Source organism: Pristiophorus japonicus, chromosome 1 (assembly GCF_044704955.1).
Source record: "Pristiophorus japonicus isolate sPriJap1 chromosome 1, sPriJap1.hap1, whole genome shotgun sequence".
In the NCBI taxonomy this organism is placed as follows: domain Eukaryota; kingdom Metazoa; phylum Chordata; class Chondrichthyes; family Pristiophoridae; genus Pristiophorus; species Pristiophorus japonicus.
In genome coordinates this window covers 52,217,289-52,238,878 of record NC_091977.1, presented here as the reverse complement: position 1 = coordinate 52,238,878, position 21,590 = coordinate 52,217,289, and the positions used below count along the sequence as shown (strand labels likewise).

The 21,590-nt window shown below is 46.9% G+C and overlaps 1 protein-coding gene across 2 annotated transcripts in view; it reads right to left on the bottom strand.

Annotated features, from left to right (window-relative positions):
• Positions 1 to 21,590, bottom strand: part of dmgdh (dimethylglycine dehydrogenase) — a 181,276-nt gene that overhangs the window by 96,314 nt on the left and 63,372 nt on the right. For both annotated transcript variants that reach the window (XM_070879751.1, XM_070879752.1), the window contains exons 6-7: positions 10,136 to 10,384; positions 3,957 to 4,155 (exon numbers count right to left, since the gene is read on the bottom strand). In XM_070879751.1, the coding sequence (XP_070735852.1) occupies positions 3,957 to 4,155; positions 10,136 to 10,384 (448 nt within the window). The remainder of the gene's footprint in view (positions 1 to 3,956; positions 4,156 to 10,135; positions 10,385 to 21,590) is intronic.

Sequence of the window (21,590 nt, the reverse complement as noted above, 5' to 3'; positions counted from 1 at the left end):
GTCCCGCCTCAACTTCCGTCCCTCACCAGGACTTACCGCCGCACTTCCGCCCCCATTATGATCGACTTCCAGTCCGACGCACAAAAAAGTTACAAGTGGAGAAAATCGATCAGAAGGCCGCCTCATCGCAGCTGGCGGTAAAAACAAGTACAAAAATCGTAGGTGTGCCAGCTTTCTGGCATGCCTGAATTTCGGCCCCGAAGGCTTTAGCTTCTGAAAATGGAAAGTGAACAGCTGCGAAATAGTAGCTTTTATACCACTTCTGCGTTGTCAACTAGCCAAAGCAATAGCGAGGCACTGAGAACCTGTCTCCACTTACCTGCCATGTTCTGCAAGACACGGCAAACCCATCAATGGGTTGGTAAAATTGTAAGTGCCTGCTTTTAAGCCTCATAACTAGCATATAAGTACATTTTAATGATGTTAATTACCTCTCCCACCGCTTGTTCTCGGGTCTGCTATCCGAATGCAGATCTGACAGGTCAGAAACTCACATGGAGGCGGGTTCAGAGCGGGATCCCGACCTACTGTCAATCAGGGCCATTTTGACAGTGGGCCCACCTCCAAACCCACACTCGCAGGGCTGGGAAGATTCCGGTCCTTGTGTGGCTAGGCTTGACTGGCCCTTCATTCAGATTGACCTAGCTGCAAAAATGTTCATGCTCAGTTTAGCTGGGCACGCTTTCTTGAATTTTAACACAGATTGCTCCTTTAAGGGAAATCACTTGACGGAGCTCCATGCATTTGGGCTTAGCCTAATGCCACAAATCAGACTGGTCCATCTTCAGATGAGATCCTTTTGTGTTATCAATTTGGGTGGGTCATCCCTGACCTGAATTTTTAATGGTGTATCCCATGTAAGGGGAGGCACCCCATGATGTATCCCAAAGGAATGGGCTTCACTTGGGGTGGAGGTTATTACCCAGTGCAGCAACTTAAAACAGACTGCTGAGATGTTTCGCAGATTCCTTCCCTGATAGATCGTTTTGGGCAACACACCCTTACGTGCGGCGCCACAGATTGTATCCTTTCGTCCATTACTTGAGGATGTTCCTTTTAAATTTTGATGAGATATTTTGCTAACTCTCTGATACATCTGCGCTGGATCTGGCTAAGCACAGGTCCAGGATGCAAACGATTGCCAGGCAGGCTTCCTCTGAAAGCTTGCCCAGATTGAACTAAAGATCATGCAATGGTGACTCTCGAGTATCAACATTCAGGGACCAATAATCCGACAATGGGCAACCAATGTGCTAACGTGCTCTGGACCCCTTCTCTCTACCATCGCCGCTCCGGCTCCCTATATTATTGGCCGTGGAGATCCAAAGCCTGCAATGTGCCTGAGCCTCCTAGCAAGCCCCCATGTGGGCGACCAGCACAATGGGTGCTGGGAGGTCTACATACAAGGTTCATTAGGCCGTCGAAGAATATTAAAGTTGGGAGTCCACCCCATAATGTGACTGAAATGTCTGAATGGCACTCCCGCTGCACAATGTCCAATGGAATGATGCTGAAAAGGAATACCCAATGAAAAAAAACTTTAATCCCCCTGCTTCATTTCACCCTGCCTCCCTTTCCCCACACCTTGACCTCATGCCTCTGGTCTCTACCAAGGGAAACAGGTCCTTCCTATCCACTCTATCCAGGCCCCTCATAATTTTATACATCTCAATCAGGTCTCCCCTTAGCCTCGAGCATCTCCAATCTTGCCTCATAGCCAAAATTCTCCAGTCCAGGCAACATTCTTGTAAATCTCCTCTGCACCCTTTCCAGTGCAATCATATCTTTCCTGTAATGTGGTGACCAGAACTACACACATTACTCCAGCTGCGGCCTAACCAGTGTTTTATACAGTTCAAGCATAACCTCCTTGCTCTTGTATTCCATGCCTTGACTTATAAAGGCAAGTATTCCATATGCCTTCGTAACGACCTTATCTACCTGGCCTGCTAACTTCAGGCATCTGTGGACCTGCACTCCAAGGTCCCTTTATTCTACTACACTTTTCAGTGTTGTACTATTTAATGTGTATTCCCTTGCCTTGTTAGACCTCCCCAAATGCATTACCTCACACTTATCTGGACTGAATTCCATTTGCCATTGTTCTGCTCACCTGACCAGTACAATATCTTCCTGCAGTCCGCAGCTTTCTTCTTCATTATCAAGCACACAGCCTATTTTAGTGTCATCTGAAACTTCTTAATCATATCCCCAACATTCCAGTCCAGGTCATTGATATATACCACAAAAAGCAAGGAACCCAGCACTGTGCCCTGCGGAACCCCACTGGGTACATCCTTCCCGTCACAAAAACACCTATCAACCATTACCCTTTACTTCATGCCTCCAAGCCAATTTTGGATTCAACTTGCCACTTTGCCCTGGATCCCATGGACTATTACTTTTGTGACCAGTCTGCCATGTGGGACCTTATCAAAAGCTTTGCTAAAATCCATTTACATTATATCATATGTACTACCCTCATTGACCCTCCTGGTTACCTCCTCGAAAAATGCAATCAAGTTAGTCAGACACAATCTTCCCTTAATAAATCCATGCTGACTGTCCTTGATTAATCCATGTCTTTCCAAATGAAGATTTATCCTGTAATTTTCCCACCACTGAGGTTAGGCTGACTGGCCTGTAATTACTCGGTCTATCCCTTTCTCCCTTTTTAAACAAAGGTACAACATTAGCAGTCCTCCAGTCCGCTGGCACCACACCTGTAGCCAGACAGGATTGGAAAATGATGGTCAGAGCCTCTGCTGTTTCCTCTTTTGCTTCTCTTAACAGCCTGGGATACATTTCATCCGGGCCTGGAGATTTATCCACTTTCAAAGCTGCTAAGCCCCTTAATGCTTCCTCTCTCACTATGTTTATCTTGTCTAATATTTCACACTCCTCCCTCATTGCAAAGTCTGCATTGCCTCTCTCTTTTGTGAAAACAGATGCAAAGTTTTCATTAAGAATCATACCTATGTCTTCTGCCTCCACACACACATCTCCTTTATGGTCTCTAATAGGCCCCACTCTTTCTCTAATTATCCTCTTGCTTTTAATGTATTTATAAAACATCGTTGGGTTTTTCCTGATTTTACTTGCCAACATTCGTTCATGCTCTCTCTTTGCTTTCCTGATACCTTTTTTAATTGCACCCCTGCACTTTTTATACACCTCTAGAGTTTCTGCAGTATTGAGTTCTCGGTATCTGTCATAAGCTTCCTTTTTTTTTTCTTACCCTGTATGTCTCTTGACATCCAGGAGGCTCTAGATTTGTTAGCCCCACCCTTTTTTTTAAGGGTCTCCATAAGGACTGTGCGGTGGTCACTGCTAACAACACTGTCATGAACAAATGCATCTGTGACAGGTAATTTGGTGAGGACGAAGTCAAGTCGATTTTTCCCTCGTGTTGATTCTCTACTAACCTGCCGCAGGCCCAGTCTGGCAGCTATGTCCTTCAGGACTTGGCCAGCTCAGTCAGTAGTGGTGATATCGAGCCATTCTTGGTGATGGACATTGAAGTCCCCCACCCAGAGTACATTTTCTGCCCTTGCTTCTTCCAAGTAGTGTTCAATATGGAGGAGTACTGTTTCATCAGCTGAGGGAAGGGGTTAGATGGTAATCACCAGGAGGTTTCCTTGCCATGCCTGACCTGATGCCATGAGACTGCATGGAGAACAGTGTTAGTGAAAATCGAATCATTTTCAACTTTGCAAACGTCATCAATCAAAAGGATGATCAGTCATTGGATATTGACAGAACTAGCAGTTCAAATACATAAGTGCTGACTTTAACTGCTCCTCCCCTGCAACCAGCAGGAACTGGTAGAATTCCTGCTCTTCTGATATGCGACAATTTCCATGCCGGAAAATCCATGCCATTGTGTCTGCTGTCATGGAAGAATTCATGAAACAATTAATTATGCTGGTTGAAAAGGAACAGAAAACTGTACCTACCCAAAGCCAATAGCCACCCAGTAGTTCCGAACACCTTGGTGTGGTCCAGCCATAGGAAGAATGTCTGGTGTGTATGTGATAGGACCTGATATTATGTTGATTATGTCTGCTTTTTTCAAAACTGGGACCATGTCCATAGCACTTTCAATATTTTCCATGATTCTATCCAGATCCGATTCAAAAAGTTCCTTTCCAAATCCTGAAACAGATCATAATACAAAAATTCCTGATTACATACACAGTGTCTGGATTATGATATACCTGATATGTGATTAGTACCAGAGAGAAGACTGAATGTTGCTGACAGCCCTCATGCTCATGGAAAAACAAAATGTTTTCATGCAGATTATACACTCTCATATTAATGGGTCCAAGCAGTAATCAAAACTCCAAATTGGTTACCAGTACAGAGTTAAATCAGGATGCCAGCGAGAACAGGTTTGGGTTAGGGCTGACAGTGGAACTCAGTTGGTTCGAGTTAAGGCTGCAAGGAAGATCAGCTCAATGTTAGAGTGACAGTGGGAATAGGGTTGGATGGGACTGCTAGTGCGATTCAGGTCAATAAAGGAAATATGGCTGCTTCCTTCACCTCTAGCCTAAATCCTCCACCGATTATTTTTAAACAATAAGTACTAGCTGTGCTGAGATTGACCTTCCTTCATACAAGTAACCACTGTTTTGAAGACACAATTATAATTTCTATTTCCTCATGCAAAACTGTACAATGTGATATTGCTGGCCTTGAATAAATCCTTCACAGTCCATAGCAAGGCCTTATTAAACACATACAGGCTGAATTTATTGGGCATCCCTTGTCTGGGTGCTGGATAAGTGGAGCATAGAGCATTTCTGAGCCTCAATCAACAACCCAACTCAGGAGCTGCAAAACAACGTTACAGACGGCTCAAGGCTGAGGTCCAACAAAAAACCCGGGACCTAAAGAACAGGTGGTGGACGGAGAAAGCACAGGAGATACAACAACTGGCCGACAGCCACGATATGCAAGGATTCTTCATTGCAGTCAAGGCCACCTACGGTCCAAACTCCCAAGGTCCCACCCCACCCCACTCCTGGCCAAGAACGGGGAAACACACATCAAGGACACCGAGGCTGACAGGGCCCACTGGAAAGAGCACTTTGAAGATTTCCTCAATCGAGACTCTGCCTTTGACTCGAGTGTTCTCAACTCCATCCCGCAGAATGCGACCCGCCACCACCTCAGTGAAACCCCAACGTTGCACGAGGTAGGCAAAGCCATAAAACAGCTGAAGATCAACAAGGCTACGGGTGCGGATGGAATTCCGCTGAGGCGCTAAAGTATGGCGGAGAGGCGCTGTTGGCGCGGATACATTAACCTCATCTCTCTCATTTGGAGGGAGGAGAGCATGCCGGGAGATCTCAGAGATGCAGTGATCATGACCATCTTTAAAAAAGGGGACAAGTCCGACTGCGGCAACTACAGGGGAATCCCCCTGCTATCAGCCACTGGGAAGATTGTCGCTAGAGTTCTCCTCAACCGGCTTCTCCCTGTGGCCGAGGAGCTCCTCCCGGAATCACAGTGCGGATTTCGTCCCCTACAGAGCACAACGGACATGATCTTTGCAGCGCGACAGCTACAAGGAAAGTGCGGGGAGCAACGCCAGCCCTTACACATGGCCTTTTTCGATCTTACAAGGGCCTTTGACACTGTCAACCGTGAGGGCTTATGGAGCGTCCTCCTCCGTTTTGGATGCCCCCAAAAGTTTGTCAACATCTTTCGCCTGCTCCACGACGACATGCAGGCCGTGATCCTTACCAGCGGTTCCATTACAGACCCAATCTACGTCTGGACCGGGGTCAAATAGGGCTGTGTCATCGCTCCAACTCTCTTCTCAATCTTCCTTGCTGCCATGTTCCACTTCACAGTCAACAAGCTCCCTGATGGAGTGGAACTGAACTACAGAACTAGTGGGAAGCTGTTTAACCTACGCCGCCTCCAGGACAGGTCCAAGATCACCCCAACCTCTGTCGTTGAGCTGCAGTATGCGGACGACGCCTGCGTCTGTGCACATTCTGAGGCTGAACTCCAGGATATAGTCGATATACTTACCGAGGCATATGAAAGCATTAACATCCGTAAGACAAAGGTCCTCCACCAGCTTGTCCTCGCCGCACAGCTTGTCCTCCCCCGTAGGCATCAAGATCCATGGTGCGGCCCTCAACAACGTGGACCACTTCCCATATCTCGGGAGCCTCTTATCAACAAAGGCAGACATTGATGTGGAGATTCAACATTGCCTCCAGTGCGCCAGTGCAGCCTTTGGCCGCCTGAGGAAAAGAGTGTTCGAAGACCAAGCCCTCAAATCTACCACCAAGCTCATGATCTACAGGGCTGTGGCAATACCCGCCCTCCTGTATGGATCAGAGGCATGGACGAAGTACAGAAGACACATCAAGTCGCTGGAGATATATCACCAAGGATGTCTCCGCAAGATCCTGCAAATCCCCTGGGAGGACAGGCGCACCAACATTAGTGTCCTCGTCCAGGCTAACATCCCCAGCATTGAAGCATTGACCACACTCGATCAACTTCGCTGGGCAGGCTACATAGTTCGCATGCCAGACATGAGACTCCCTAAGCAATTGCTCTATGCGGAGCTCCTCCATGACAAACGAGCCAAAGGTGGGCAGCGGAAACATTACAAAGACACCCTCAAAGCCTCCCTGGTAAAGTGCGACATCACCACTGACCACCTGGGAGTCCCTGGCCGAAGATCGCCCTAGGTGGAGAAAGTGCATCTGGGAGGGCGTTGAGCTCTTCGAGTCTCAATGCCATGAGCGTGAAGGGGTCAGGCGAAGGCAGCGGAAGGAGCGTGCGACAAAGCAGTCCCACCCCCCGCCTTCCTCCGACAAATGTCTGTCCCACCTGTGACAGAGTCTGTGGCTCTCGTATTGGACTGTTCAGCCATCAAAGAACTCATTTTAGGAGTGGAAGCAAGTCTTCCTCGATTCCGAGGGACTGCCTATGATGATGATGATGGCTGGATAAGTGGAGCGTACGTGAAGTATGGTCCGTTCATCTAGGTCTAGGAATGACCCTATTGGTGGGCCATGCCCTGGCCGCACACTTGGCGCAGGCCCGTGCCTCTGGCAAGACCTTACTTCGAGAAGTGGGGGCGGAAACAAAATTGGAACCACAAACTTGTGAGTCCTGTAACTGTGGGATTGGCAGTCGACCTCAGGGCCTTCTGGCCACTGTTCTCCAATGGCAGCCAGAAAGCCTCCTGGCCTGAAAACCTTTTGGTGGCTGCATGAGAAAAAGCGCACTTACCTTCATGGTTTTCCTTACATTCCTGCTTGTCCTACGCTGCTACCTCTGGAATCCAACAATAATCTTTCCTTGGTTCCGTCCTAGTTTTCATCCACATTCTGTCCCATGGCTACATTGTCCGAAGACATCATGTCAGGTTGCACTGCCCCGAACTTGGTGGAAGCTAAGTTCTGCCCAAGTGCCGCACAAAGGACCGCTGAGATACCTGACGGTACTTTGGGAAGGAATCTCGTGGAAAAGTCCTGGAAAGACCGCCTGGCGGCAAAAAAACAACTCATGCCGTGAATCTGGGTGGCAGCGGGCGGGAGATTCCAATCTCGGCGCCAAATGCAATCCTCGGCAAAGTACTGCCGAGGATTAAGTCGGGCTCAGGGAGGGGATAAAGTTTAAAATTTCCGCAAAAAAAACCCCACTGGAAACCCTATAGGGGACCCCATCCACCTGAATCGCTGGAAAAAAAAATAAATAAAAGTTTACCAACCTTTATTTGCAAGTCTTCATACTTACCATTGAGGTTAGACCTGCCTCCACGCGGTGGTCCTTCCCCCTGCTGCAGCAGACTCCCACCCAGACCAAACTGGCAGCTCGGTGGGCGGGAGGGCACTTAGGTGAGTTGCGTGCCAGCGGGCAGTTCCCAGCAGTCTTCCCTCCCCGCCGGCAGGAGGCCTCCACCAAACTCGCTCGAAGGGGAGACCGCCCAGAAAAGTCGGCAGCAGCGGGCGCAAGCAGGCGGTGAGTCCACCAAGTTCGGCCCCTATGTGTACAATGATGGCACCCAGCTCTACCTCACCATCACATTTCTCAACTCCCTCTGTTTTGTCTAACATCCAGTCCTGGATAAGCCACAATTCGCTTCAATTAAACACTTTGAATAGTGAAGCCATTATCTTTGGTGCCCGTCACAAACTCTGTTCCCTTGCCAGTGATTCCATCCCCCTCCCTGACCTCTCAAGCTTACACAGGCTGCATGCAACCTTGGCCTCCTAACTGACTCTGAGCTGAGCTTCCGACCCCATATCCTCTCCATCACAAAGGCCCCCCACTTTCACCTCTGTAAAACACCACTGCTTCAACCCATCTGCTGCTGAAACCCTCATCCATGCTTTTGTTATCTCCAGACTCAATTATTCCAAGCTTCTCCTGGCTCGTGTCTCATTTTCCACACTCCCTCAACTGGATCTCATCCAAAACTCTGCTGCCCATAAACTAACATACTCAAAGCTCCACTCACCCATTACCCTTGGCATCCGGTCTACCAATGCCTTGAATTTAAAATTCTCAGCCTCGTGTTCAAATCTCTACATAAACTCACCCCTCCCTATCTGTACTCTCCTTGAGCCCTGCAATGCTCTGAAAACTCTGCGTTCCCCAAATTCTGGCCTCTTATGCATCCCCCATTCCCTTGGTGGCCGTGTCTTCATCACACGAGGCCCTAAGCTTTGGAATTCCCTCCTTAAACCACACCGCCTCTCCACCTTTCTGTCTTTCTTTAACAATCTCATGAAAACGACCTCTTTGATCAGGCTTTTAGGAACCCATCCTATTATCTCCTTATTTGGCTCGATGTCAAATTATGAAGACGCTCCTGTGAAGCGACTTGGGACATTTTCTTACGTTAAAGGTGCTATATAAATGAATTTAGTTGCTGTCGTGTGGATGTCTTCAAAGGGACAGCATGCAGATGAGGAAGTGAAGGGTGCAAATGATAGCTCCTGGGGGGAATCCAAAGGCAATAGTGTAGGGGCAGGAAGAGAAGCCAATGCAAGAGGTGCTCTGGCACGATTGGATAGGTAAGTGTGGAATCAAGTGAGGGATGTCCTATTGAGCTGGACAACGTAGGAGAGGTGTTGGAGGAGGATTGTGTGGCTACATAGAAGCTGAGAAGGATGAGGAGGGATACTCCACCATGGAGCTCATTATCAGGGTTAGAGCATAGGCTTGACAGCAGGGGTATGAATGGAGGTGGATAATTTTGCAGAGGTGAAAGAAAGTGATCCTGGTAACAAAGCGGATGTGAAGATGATGCTAATTTTGGGGTCGAGCAGTATGCCGAGGTTCCATACTTCTTGATTCACCTGAAGTGGCAGCCAGGCTGATGGAATCAAGGCCAGAGGAATGTAGGCATTGGCAAGAACCAAAAAGAATTGCTTTGTTTTTGCCAACATTAAGTTGCAGGAAGTTTGGGCACAAGCCAGTTTTAATGTTGATGGGCAGCTTAAGAGCAGAGCCTTTGGATTGATAGAGGAGGCATAAAAACAGAGCTTGGTGTCATCAGCATGTATGTCAAAGTTGACTCCATGGCCTCCATTTTAACACTCCCCCCACCCCCACCCCACGGGCAGGAGAGGGCTGGGGGGTGGGGGGTGGAGGCTGCCGATCGGGGCTGCAAGAGGATGAAGGCTTTCTTTAAGGGCTGAGGGAAGGAATCCTGCTCCTCTCAGCCCATAAGGAGGACTTGCGTTATGGAGCTGGCAGCTCCCGCCTCCCTCTCATTACCGAGTTTCCTTACCCCGCCTCTGCACGCGAATGCCCCAATACCTGTCACCACAAAAAAGGCGGCAGGCGCATGCGATGTGAGTTGGGGTTGTGTTCCCCGAATTTTACTCTTTAACCCTACCCCGACCCTCTCCCGACCGTCGTGGGGGGTTTAATATCAAGCCCAGAGAGGTGAGTAGGTAGATTTCCTTTGTAGGTTAACTGTAGCAAAATTGTAAATAGTTCTTTATAAACAGGTTTACATTTCACTACAGCTAGCGTAGAGAAAATAGTCCCCTATAATTACCCTCTCCTTTATTTATACTTCAGCATTTGTATGTAATGCAATATATAACTGATACTTTTAAATCAAATTACGATATCCTCTTTGTACCTGGTGGGACTCCATCTGTTAACCAAGAGTCTTGCACCTTCATCTTCTCCTGATCTTCATAGGGACCAAATAGTAGACCATCACGCTCTTGGCGCAGGTAGTATGACCCCTCTAAGTCACGGAGAACAGGTAGCTCTTGTTTCAGTGACTTCACCTCTGGGATAGTTCCTGTAATGACATACTGATGGTGGACAGGGACAAGGGGGTGCTCCAAACCAATCATCTTTCCAACTTCGCGAGCCCAGAATCCTGCAGCAAACACAGAAGAAAATATGAGCTTTATCTTTACATTCATCAGAACCAATTTGACAAAGGGGCTGAGCTACCAAATCATACAAACATATGAACAATGATGGACAGGTGAAGACCCTCTGGGTTCGTCAAGCCTGTCCCATTTTTACAATATATACATTCCAGCCCACCCAAATCATGTGATATCCTGGGAGAGGCAAAAAAACAGATAAAAACCACAGGCCAATTTGGGGAAAAAGATCTGGGAAATTCCTTTTCGATCCATCCAAGTGATCGAAACTATTCCGGGAGATTACTCTGGCCCTGAACTCCCTGCAGTACCTGGTGATTTCCAGGCCAGCCAGAAACAGGTCCAGCTCTTGCTTGAGGGAATTCAGCGAATCAGCATCCACTACACGTGATGACAGCCTGTTCCAGAGGTCCACTATTCTCTGGGAAAAAGAACCATCTCCTGACATCTAACCTATATCCGGCTTTATACAACCTAAATTTGTGACGCCTGGTCCTCCTTAACTGATTTAATTGAAACAAACTGTCAACTATTCCCTTCAGTATCTTAATCCTCCAAGTCTACACCTCTAAAGTGTAGAGTCCCAACTCTTTTAACCCTTTTAATAACTAGGATGCTTTAAACTAGGAATTAGTCTTGTGGCCCTCCTCTGCATCCTTTCCAAAGCCTCAATATCACCCTCCATGTGAGGAGACCAAAACTGGGCACAGTATTCCAAGTGCGGCCTGACTAACGTTTTGTACAAGCCTACATTAAGATCAGCTTAGGATGATTAGGGTTTTTTTTAAATGAAAAACAAACTTCAAAACCATTATTATGAAAAAATATAAAAAATACAAGTATGTAATTTTGAATTACACGTACAGGTTCAGTGCCTAAAATCCGGAACCCTCGGGACCGAGGCCGTTCCGGATTCCGGGCTTTTCCGACTTTCGATTTGCTTTCTGACGTCACGAATCCAGAAACACCCAAGCCCAGGTTCGGTATTTGCAGATTTCGGAACGTCAGAAGGGGGGACAGGGATTCCCACCAAGGAGCCGTTCGGACCGTCTGGCCCCCCCAAGGAGGTTGTTGGGTGAGCCGGCCTTGCCGAAGTCATTGTCGGCCGGCCCCGCCAAAGAGGTCGTCATTGGGCAGGGCCCCGCTGAGGATGTTGTTGAGCGGGCGGGTCCCGCCAAAGAGGTGTTCAGGTGGACCCCGCCAAGGAGGTGTTCCGGCGGGACCCGCCAAGGAGGTGTTCCGGCGGGACCCGCCAAGGAGGTCGTCGGGCAGACCCTGCCAAGGAGGTGTTCGGACGGGCCCTGCCAAGGAGGTGTTCGGACGGGCCCTGCCAAGGAGGTGTTTGGGTGGGGCCTTGCTGAGGAGGTGTTCGGGCAGGCCCCACCAAGGAGGTTGTCGCATGGGCTGGCGAGGAGGCCCCGAGGTCGGGCAGCAGCGGGGCCCCGAGGTCGGCAGGGTTGTCGGGTCCGGATTCTTGAATATTTTATGAATTCCGGACGACCCTGCCACTGATCACCCCAGAGTCCGGAATATTCCGGGAGTCCGGAATATTCCGGAACTCCGGATTCTCGACGTTGCACCTGTACAACGTCTCAAATCCGGCTCTCCGAAAACCGGAATTGTCCGAAAACCGGACATTTTTGAGAAAATCGCATTTGAGATTCAGTAATCCGGAATCCAGAATCATTGTCCAAAAACCAGACATTTTTGAGAAAATCGCATTTGAAATTCAGTAGTCCAGAATTATTGTCCAAAATTGAACATTTTTGAGAAAATCGCATTTGAGATTCAGTAGTCGGGAGTGCGATCAGTCTGAGCCTTGCCGAATGATCCTCAACCCAGCCCGACCCGACCTGGCTTGACTCACGTGCTCCCTTCAACCCAACCCGACCTGATCCACGCGCTCTGGTATTTATCGCGATTTATTGTGAATTTGTGTTGTTTGCCGTTGCAACCATGTCAAAAAGCCCAACAGATGCCAAAATGGGTAATAGTGCAAAGAGGAAACATAATTCATTGTCAATTGCCAAGAAAGTGGAGTTACTGCAGAAATTAGATAGAGGTGCTTCAGCGCGAAGACTGAGTGAGGAGCATGGTGTCAGAACTTTCACCATTTATGATATAAAAAAACAGAAAGAACAGATCATGAAGTTTTATGCAGAAAGTGACGTTAAGAAAGAAATGAATAAGAGAAAAACTATGCATAAACCTAAAAGTGATGAGTTGGATCGAGTAATGATGGAGTGGTGGCGAGAGGAGAAGTGAAAAGGTTCCTTTTGTCTGGCCCAATGGTGATGCAACAAGCCAAGATATTCCACGCAGAACTGGAGATTGAAACTCCATGTGACTGCTCTTCAGGTTAGCTAACCAAATTTAAAAGGCATCACAGCACCAGGCAATTGAAAGTTTGTTGTGACAAAGCCTCAGCAAATCATGAGGCAGCTGAAAGTTATATGGACGACTTTGGTAAACTAATTGCTAATGAAAACCTTTCAGTTGAGCAAATCTATAATGCCGATGAGACATCACTGTTTTGGCACTATATACCAAGAAAGACATTAGCAACGACAGAAGAATCGCAACCAACAGGTGTAAAAGACGCCAAAGATAGATTGACTGTGCTTGGTTGTGCAAATGCTTGCGGCTGGGACACATAAGTGTAAGCTTATGGTCATCAGGAATAGCCAGCGTGCAAGATGTTTCAAGGATGCGAGAATATTCTCAGTGCATTATTATGCTTAGAGAGCATGGGTAACCAGGGTAATTGTTTTGAACTGATTTGAAAAGCATTTTGTTCCCAAGGCTCGTGCTCATTGTAGGGCAGCTGGCCTTACAATGAGCACATGACTCGGGAACAAAATCTTCCTCGATTTCGAGGGACTGCCTATGATGATGAGGGCAGCTGGCCTTGATGAAAAGTGCAAAATATTCTTGCTGTTCTGACAATTGCTCAGCACATCTAATGCTGAACTTCTACAAAAGGATAATGTCTATTTGCCTCCCAATGTAACATCAATGGTACAGCCAATGAACCAAGGAATTTTGAGATCAATGAAGTGTCTCTATAAAGACAAATTCATGAGGCATTTGCTTCGTGTTGTGAACAGAGACATGAGTATAACAGCGTTCTGAAAAGGACGCCATATGGGCAGCTGCGGATGCGTGGGATGAGGTAACTAAAAACACCTTGACTAATGCTTGGCCAGCAACCATGTTTAATGAAGATGATGATGATGCTGATGATGACTTTGGTTTTCATCTGTCCAAAGGGAAGAAAATGATTTCTGACCTTTTAGAATATGCAAAAGGAATGACTTATGAAGCTGCACTAACAGTGAATGAAGACGATGTCACAGAAGTTATGGACACAAGACAATGATGCTCCAGTTGTGCATACAGTAACAGATGATGAAATTGTGGACATGGTTTTGCGTCCAGAGAAAAAGGATGAAAACAGTGAAGATGACGATGCTGATATTGGTAATCAAATGGAAAAAGTGTCCACTGACAAAGCTATCAATATTTGTCATGAATTAATTAACGCCCTAGAGCAACGAAACTTCATAAGTGAAGAGGAAATAATGCAGGTGTATAAAATTCGGGAAAAATTAATCAAAGAAAAGCCAAAATTACTGAAACAATTAAAATTAGCCGCTATGTTTAAGAGTATCGCAGCAGAGTGCCCTAGATCTACAGCCTGCAACTACACACTCGAAAATACTAATGCTGGCCCATCTTCAACTCCAGATATTAGAGATGAGCCCTCTACCCCAAGCTCTCCCTCAAGCACAACCACCAGCTACATGTGACCTGTGCCCATTTCTGTGCAGCCTATGTAGGAAGTAGATCAGAGGAAGAATATTATTCTTTATACATTATTCTGTTTCATACCTGTCCACTTGGTAGAAAGATTGAGAGGAAATATAAACTAAAGGGTACAATAAACTAAAGGGCAAAAATAAAAAAGGACCACATTACAGCAAAATTCTAAAGGGACAAAGTGTGTTAAAAAGACAAGCCTGAAGGCTCTGTGCTTCAATGCGAGGAGTATTCATAATAAGGCGGATGAATTAACTGCGCAGGCAGCAATTAATGAATATGATATAATTGACATCACGGAGACATGGCTCCAGGGTGACCATCCAGGGGTATTCAACATTTAGGAAGGATAGGCAGAAACATAGAAACATAGAAAATAAGTGCACGAGTAGGCCATTCGGCACTTCAATAAGATCATGGCTGATCATTCCCTCAGTACCACTTCCCTGCTTTCTCTCCATACCCTTGATCCCTTTAGCCGTAAGGGCCATATCTAACTCCCTCTTGAATATATCCAATGAACTGGCATCAACAACTCTCTGCGGTAGGGAATTCCACAGGTTAACAACTCTCTGAGTAAAGACGTTTCTCTTCATCTCAGTCCTAAATGGCCTACCCCTTATCCTAAGACTGTGACCCCTGGTTCTGCACTTCCCCATCATCGGGAACATTCTTCCCGCATCTAACATGTCCTGTCCCGTGAGAATCTTGTAAGTTTCTATGAGATCCCCTCTCATCCTTCTAAACTCCAGTGTATAAAGGCCCAGTTGATCCAGTCTCTCCTCATATGACAGTCCAGCCATCCCGGGAATCAGATTGGTGAACCTTCGCTGTACTCCCTTAATAGCAAGAACGTCCTTCCTCAGATTAGGAGACCAAAACTGAAAATATTCCAGGTGAGGCCTCACCAAGGCTCTGTACTGCAGTAAGACCTCCCTGTTCCTATACTCAAATCCTCTAGCTATGAAGGCCAACATACCATTTGCCTTCTTCACCGCCTGCTGTACCTGCATGCCAACTTTCAATGACTGATGAACCAGTCACCCAGGTCACGTTGCCCCTCCCCTTTTCCTAATTTGTCATCATTCAGATAATATTCTGCCTTCCTGTTTTTGCCCAAAAGTGGATAACCTCACATTTATCCACATTATACTGCATCTGCCATGCATTTGCCCACTCACCTAACCTGTCCAAGTCACCCTGCAGCCTTTTAGCGTCCTCCTCACAGCTCACACCGCCACCCAGTTTAGTGTCATCTGCAAACTTGGAGGTATTACACTCAATTCCTTCATATAAATTATTAATGTATATTGTAAAGAGCTGGGGTCCCAGCACTGAGCCCTGCGGCACTCCATTAGTCACTGCCTGCCATTCTGAAAAGGACCCGTTTATCCCGACTCTCTGCTTCCTGTCTGCCAACCAGTTCTCTATCCACGTTAGTATATTACCCCCAATACCATGCGCTTTAATTTTGCACACCAATCTCTTGTGTGGGACCTTGTCAACAGCCTTTTGAAAGTCCAAATACACCACATCCACTGGTTCTCCCTTGTCCACTCTACTAGTTACATCCTCAAAAAATTCCAGAAGATTTGTCAAGCATGATTTCCCCTTCATAAATCCATAAATCCATCCTGTCACTGCTTTCCAAATGTGCTGCTATTTCATCCTTAATAATTGATTCCAACATTTTCCCCACTACTGATGTCAGGCTAACCGGTCTATAATTACCCGTTTTCTCTCTCTCCCTCCTTTGTTAAAAAGTGGTGTTACATTAGCTACCCTCCAGTCTATAGGAACTGATCCAGAGTCGATGGACTGTTGGAAAATGATCACCAATGCATCCACTATTTCTATGGCTACTTCCTTAAGTACTCTGGGATGCAGACTATCAGGCCCCGGGGATTTATCGGCCTTCAATCCCATCAATTTCCCTAACACAATTTCCCACCTAATAAGGATATCCTTCAGTTCCTCCTTCTCACTAGACCCTCGGTCCCTTAGTACTTCCGGAAGGTTATTTGTGTCTTCCTTCGTGAAGACAGAACTAAAGTATTTGTTCAACTGGTCTGCCATTTCTTTGTTTCCCATTATAAATTCACCTGAATCCGACTGCAAGGGACCTACGTTTGTCTTCACTAATCTTTTCCTCTTCACATATGTATAAATGCTTTTGCAGTCAGTTTTTATGTTCCCGTTTTTTTGAAGCAACTAGTTTAGAATGGAGTATCTTAGTAATTGCAATTCTCGGCATTTAGTTTGCTCCAGTTCTAGTGAGTTAGAATAGTTTCATTTTAGAACAGATTTTTTTTTCAAAAGGGGATGTGTCCCGCCACTTACGCCTGTTTTGCAAGTTTAGGCAGCGAAAACTTACTCTAAACTAACTTAGAATGGAGTAAGTGTAGATTTTTGTACGCTCAGAAAAACCTTGCCTACACTTAGAAAATCAGGCGTAGGGAACGAGAGATAGCGGGGGGGGGTGGGGGGGGGGGGGGGAGGGGAGTGGTGGGAAGGGAAGTTTACAAACATGAAACACTTCACTTTTATGAATAAAGAGCCATCATCAATAATAAATGATAAATAAATCAATAAATCAACCAATAAATCAATCAAAAAAAATGTTTTTTAAGTAAAAAAATCAATAAATAAAAAATTAAGTTTCTACTCACCGACTGCATAAGAACAAAAGAACATAAGAATTAGGAACAGGAGTAGGCCATCTAGCCCCTCGAGCTTGCTCCGCCATTCAAAAAGATCATGGTTGATCTGGCCGTGGACTCAGCTCCACTTACCCGTCCGCTCCCCATAACTCTTAATTCCCTTATTGGTTAAAAGAAGACTGCAGCACTGGGAGCCCTCCAACAGCGTGCTGCGACGGGGCCCCCCCAGTGTCTCTCTCTCTGTCTCTGTCAGTGTCTCCCTCTCTGTCAGTGTCTCTCTGTGTTCCTGACAGCGAGGGGTGGGGGTAGGAAGGGTTGGGGGGGAAGGGAGGAGGGGAGGAGGAATGGGATAGGAGAGGAGGGAGGAGACGGGGGAGGAGAGGGAGGGAGGAGACGGAGGGAGGGGGAGAGGAGAGGGAGGGGGGAGAGGAGAGGAGGGAGGGAGGGGAGGGAAGGTGTGAGAGGAGAGGGAGGGAGGGGGTGAGAGAGAGGGAGGGGGTGAGAGGAGAGGGAAGGAGAGGGGAGAGGAGACGGAGGGAAGGGGGAGAGGAGAGGAAGGGAGGGGGGAGAGGAGAGGGAGGGAGGAGAGGACGGGGGGGGGGGAGGCTGAACGGGCCCGGCCGACGAGAGGAAGCCGGGCCAATGACGTCGGGCGGGGCCCGCCCCCAGCAAGATGCCGGGCGGGCGGGCCCCGCTGAGGACGTGGAGGGAGGGGTAACGGCTGAACGGGAGGTGTGGGGAGCAGACCGGACCGGACCTGAAGGTGGGGGGGGGGGGGCGGAGAGCCGGAGCGGAGCAAGAGCTTAACGGGATGGGGGGGGGGGGGGGGAGGCGGGAGAGAGCCAGAGCTGAACGGGGGGAGAGCGGGGGGGGAGAGGAGCTGCAGTCATCGGACCTGAACAGAGGCAGGGAGCCGGAGCGGGAGCTGAAGCTCAAGAGGAGGGAGGCCTGAATCCTATCTTCACCGCCCCAGTGAGCCCATTCGGCCAGGGCTACGGGCGGTGTGCTTCGGGCCCCTCCCACACAGCCTCGGGGGCCTGGAACTACTGTACATGCGCGCACACTCTAGCGCGCATGTGCAGAGGTCCCGGCACTGTTTTCAGCCTTGCTCCGCCCCCCCCCCCCCCCCACAGCTTGTGCTGTGCTGCGCCAAGTGCCTGGAACGTTCCAGCAGCGGGGAGAATACCGAGGTAAGTTTTAGGTGCGGTTTTGAGCGCGGAAATCAGGCGTGGCTCATGGGGCTACGCCGTTCTCGGCGCAGCCCGAAACTTGACCCCATTAGTTGGGCTTGCCCTGATTGGCATTCCAGAAGACACTGCCCAGAAGAATGGAGTGTATCATGTTTGGCAGAAGGCAACAGCCAAATTGAACGCTACCTGGAAACTGATGCAGGAGAACATGGCACATTTAAGGGAGCTGGCATGGTAAGACTAAGACTAAGACTAACCAACAGTCCACACCAATTATAGCGGGCACATCTGTGCAAACGCGGTTTGTCCAGGGAAAGGAGGTGGGGTAGCTCTGTTAATAAAAGAAGATATCAGGGCAGTTGTGAGAGACGATATTGGCTCTAATAAACAAAATGTTGAATCATTGTGGGTGGAGATTAGAGATAGTAAGGGGAAAAAGTCACTGGTGGACGTAGTTTATAGGTCCCCAAATAATAACTTCACGGTGGGGCGGACGATAATCAAGGGAATAATGGAGGCATGTGAAAAAGGAACGGCAGTAATCATGGGGGATTTTAACCTACATATCGATTGGTCAAATCAAATCGCACGGGGTAGCATTGAGGAGGAATTCATAGAATGCATACGGGATTGTTTCTTAGAACAGTATGTAACAGAACCTACAAGGGAGCAAGCGATCTTAGATCTGGTTCTGTGTAATGAGACAGGAATAATAAACGATCTCCTAGTAAAAGATCCTCTCGGAATGAGTGATCACAGTATGGTTGAATTTGTAATACAGATTGAGGGTGAGGAAGTAGTGTCTCAAACGAGCATACTATGCTTAAACAAAGGGGACTACAGTGGGATGAGGGCAGAGTTGGCTAAAGTAGACTGGAAACACAGACTAAACGGTGGCACAATTGAGGAACAGTGGAGGACTTTTAAGGAGCTCTTTCATAGTGCTCAACAAAAATATATTCCAGTGAAAAAGAAGGGCGGTAAGAGAAGGGATAACCAGCTGTGGATAACCAACGAAATAAAGGAGAGTATCAAATTAAAAACGAATGCGTATAAGGTGGCCAAGGTTTGGGGGAAACTGGAAGATTGGAAAAATTTTAAATAATAGCAAAGAATGACTAAGAAAGCTATAAAGAAAGGAAAGATAGATTACGAAAGTAAACTTGCACAAAACATAAAAACAGAAAGTAAAAGCTTTTACCGATATATAAAACGGAAAAGAGTGACTAGAGTAAATGTTGGTCCCTTAGAAGATGAGAAGGGGGATTTAATAATAGGAAATGTGGAAATGGCTGAGACTTTAAACAATTATTTTGCTTCGGTCTTCACAGTGGAAGACAAAAAACCATGCCACAAATTGGTGGTCACGGGAATGTGGGAAGGGAGGACCTTGAAATAATCACTATCACTAGGGAGGTAGTGCTGGATAGGCTAATGGGACTCAAGGTAGAGAAGTCCCCTGGTCCTGATGAAATGCATCCCAGGGTATTAAAAGAGATGGCGGAAGTTATAGCAGATGCATTCGTTATAATCTATCAAAATTCGATGGACTCTGGGGAGGTACCAGCGGATTAGAAAGCAGCTAATGTATCGCATCTGTTTAAAAAAGGGGGCAGACAAAAGGCAGGTAACTATAGGCCGGTTAGTTTAACATCTGTAGTTGGGAAAATGCTTGAAGCTATCACTAAGGAAGAAATAGCGGGACATCTAGATAGGAATAGTGCAATCAAGCAGACGCAACATGGATTCATGAAGGGGAAATCATGTTTAACTAATTTACTGGAATTCTTTGGGGATATAACGAGCATGGTGGATAGAGGTGTACCGATGGATGTGGTGTATTTAGATTTCCAAAAGGCATTTGATAAGGTGCCACACAAAAGGTTACTGCAGAAGATAAAGGTACGCGGAGTCAGAGGAAATGTATTAGCATGGATCGAGAATTGGCTGGCTAACAGAAAGCAGAGAGTCGGGATAAATGGGTCCTTTTCGGGTTGGAAATTGGTGGTTGGTGGTGTGCCACAGGGATCGGTGCTGGGACCACAACTGTTTACAATATACATAGATGACCTGGAAGAGGGGACAGAGTGTAGTGTAACAAAATTTGCAGATGACACAAAGATTAGTGGGAAAGCGGGTTGTGTAGAGGACACAGAGAGGCTGCAAAGAGATTTATAGATAGGTTAAGCGAATGGGCTAAGGTTTGGCAGAATGACTACAATGTCGGAAAGTGTGAGGTCATCCACCTTGGAAAAAAACCCAGTAAAAGGGAATATTATTTGAATGGGGAGAAATTACAACATGCTGCGGTGCAGAGGGACCTGGGGGTCCTTGTGCATGAAACTCTTTTTGGATCCTTGTGCATGAATCCCAAAAGGTTTGTTTGCAGGTGCAGCAAGTAATCAGGAAGGCGAATGGAATGTTGGCCTTCATTGCGAGAGAGATGGAGTACAAAAGCAGGGAAGTCCTGCTGCATCTGTATAGGGTATTGGTGAGGCTGCACCTGGAGTACTGCGTGCAGTTTTGGGCACCTTACTTAAGGAAGGATATACTAGCTTTGGAGGGGGTACAGAGACGATTCACTCGGCTGATTCCGGAGATGAGGGGGTTACCTTATGATGATAGATTGAGTAGACTGGGTCTTTACTCATTGGAGTTCAGAAGGATGAGGGGTGATCTTATAGAAACATTTAAAATAATGAAAGGGATAGACAAGATAGAGGCAGAGAGGTTGTTTCCACTGGTCAGGGAGACTAGAACTAGGGGGCACAGCCTCAAAATACGGGGGAGCCAATTTAAAACCGAGTTGAGAAGGAATTTCTTCTCCCAGAGGGTTGTGAATCTGTGGAATTCTCTGCCCAAGGAAGCAGTTGAGGCTAGCTCATTGAATGTATTCAAATCACAGATAGATAGATTTTTAACCAATAAGGGAATTAAGGGTTATGGGGAGCGGGCGGGTAAGTGGAGCTGAGTCCACGGCTAGATCAGCCTTGATCTTATTGAATGGCGGAGCAGGCTCGAGGGGCTAGATGGCTTACTCCTGTTCCTAATTCTTATGTTCTTATGTTCTTATGTCCACCGTACGTGCTGGCTGGTATAATGTTAATGAAAGTAAAAATCATTTGTTAGTCGCCCTTGAGTTCTGCTGTTGCTGCTGAACAGAAATTGTATCTAAACACTAATTTTATGACGAAGAGAAAATATCTTCAGGGAAAAAACAGTGATTATCAGGCAGTTTTACGGCTGCAATTATCAGTGTGTGGAGTGCAATATGTATTTAGCAGACCGTCCTTGCACACATGCACAGAACTCTACTCGCTAGACAATATTATTTTTATGTTTAGTATGCAGTCTGCTTTATCACAGTATTAAACAAATTACAAACAAAGCTTTATAAGCTTCTAGACAATGTATTTGGTCTTAAGATGCAGCTTTGGGCTACAGTTTTATTGCACCAAATAGACACCAGAGTCTCCTGTTTTTAATGTGCTAGGGAACCAGACTTGGATTAGTTTCTCAAGTTA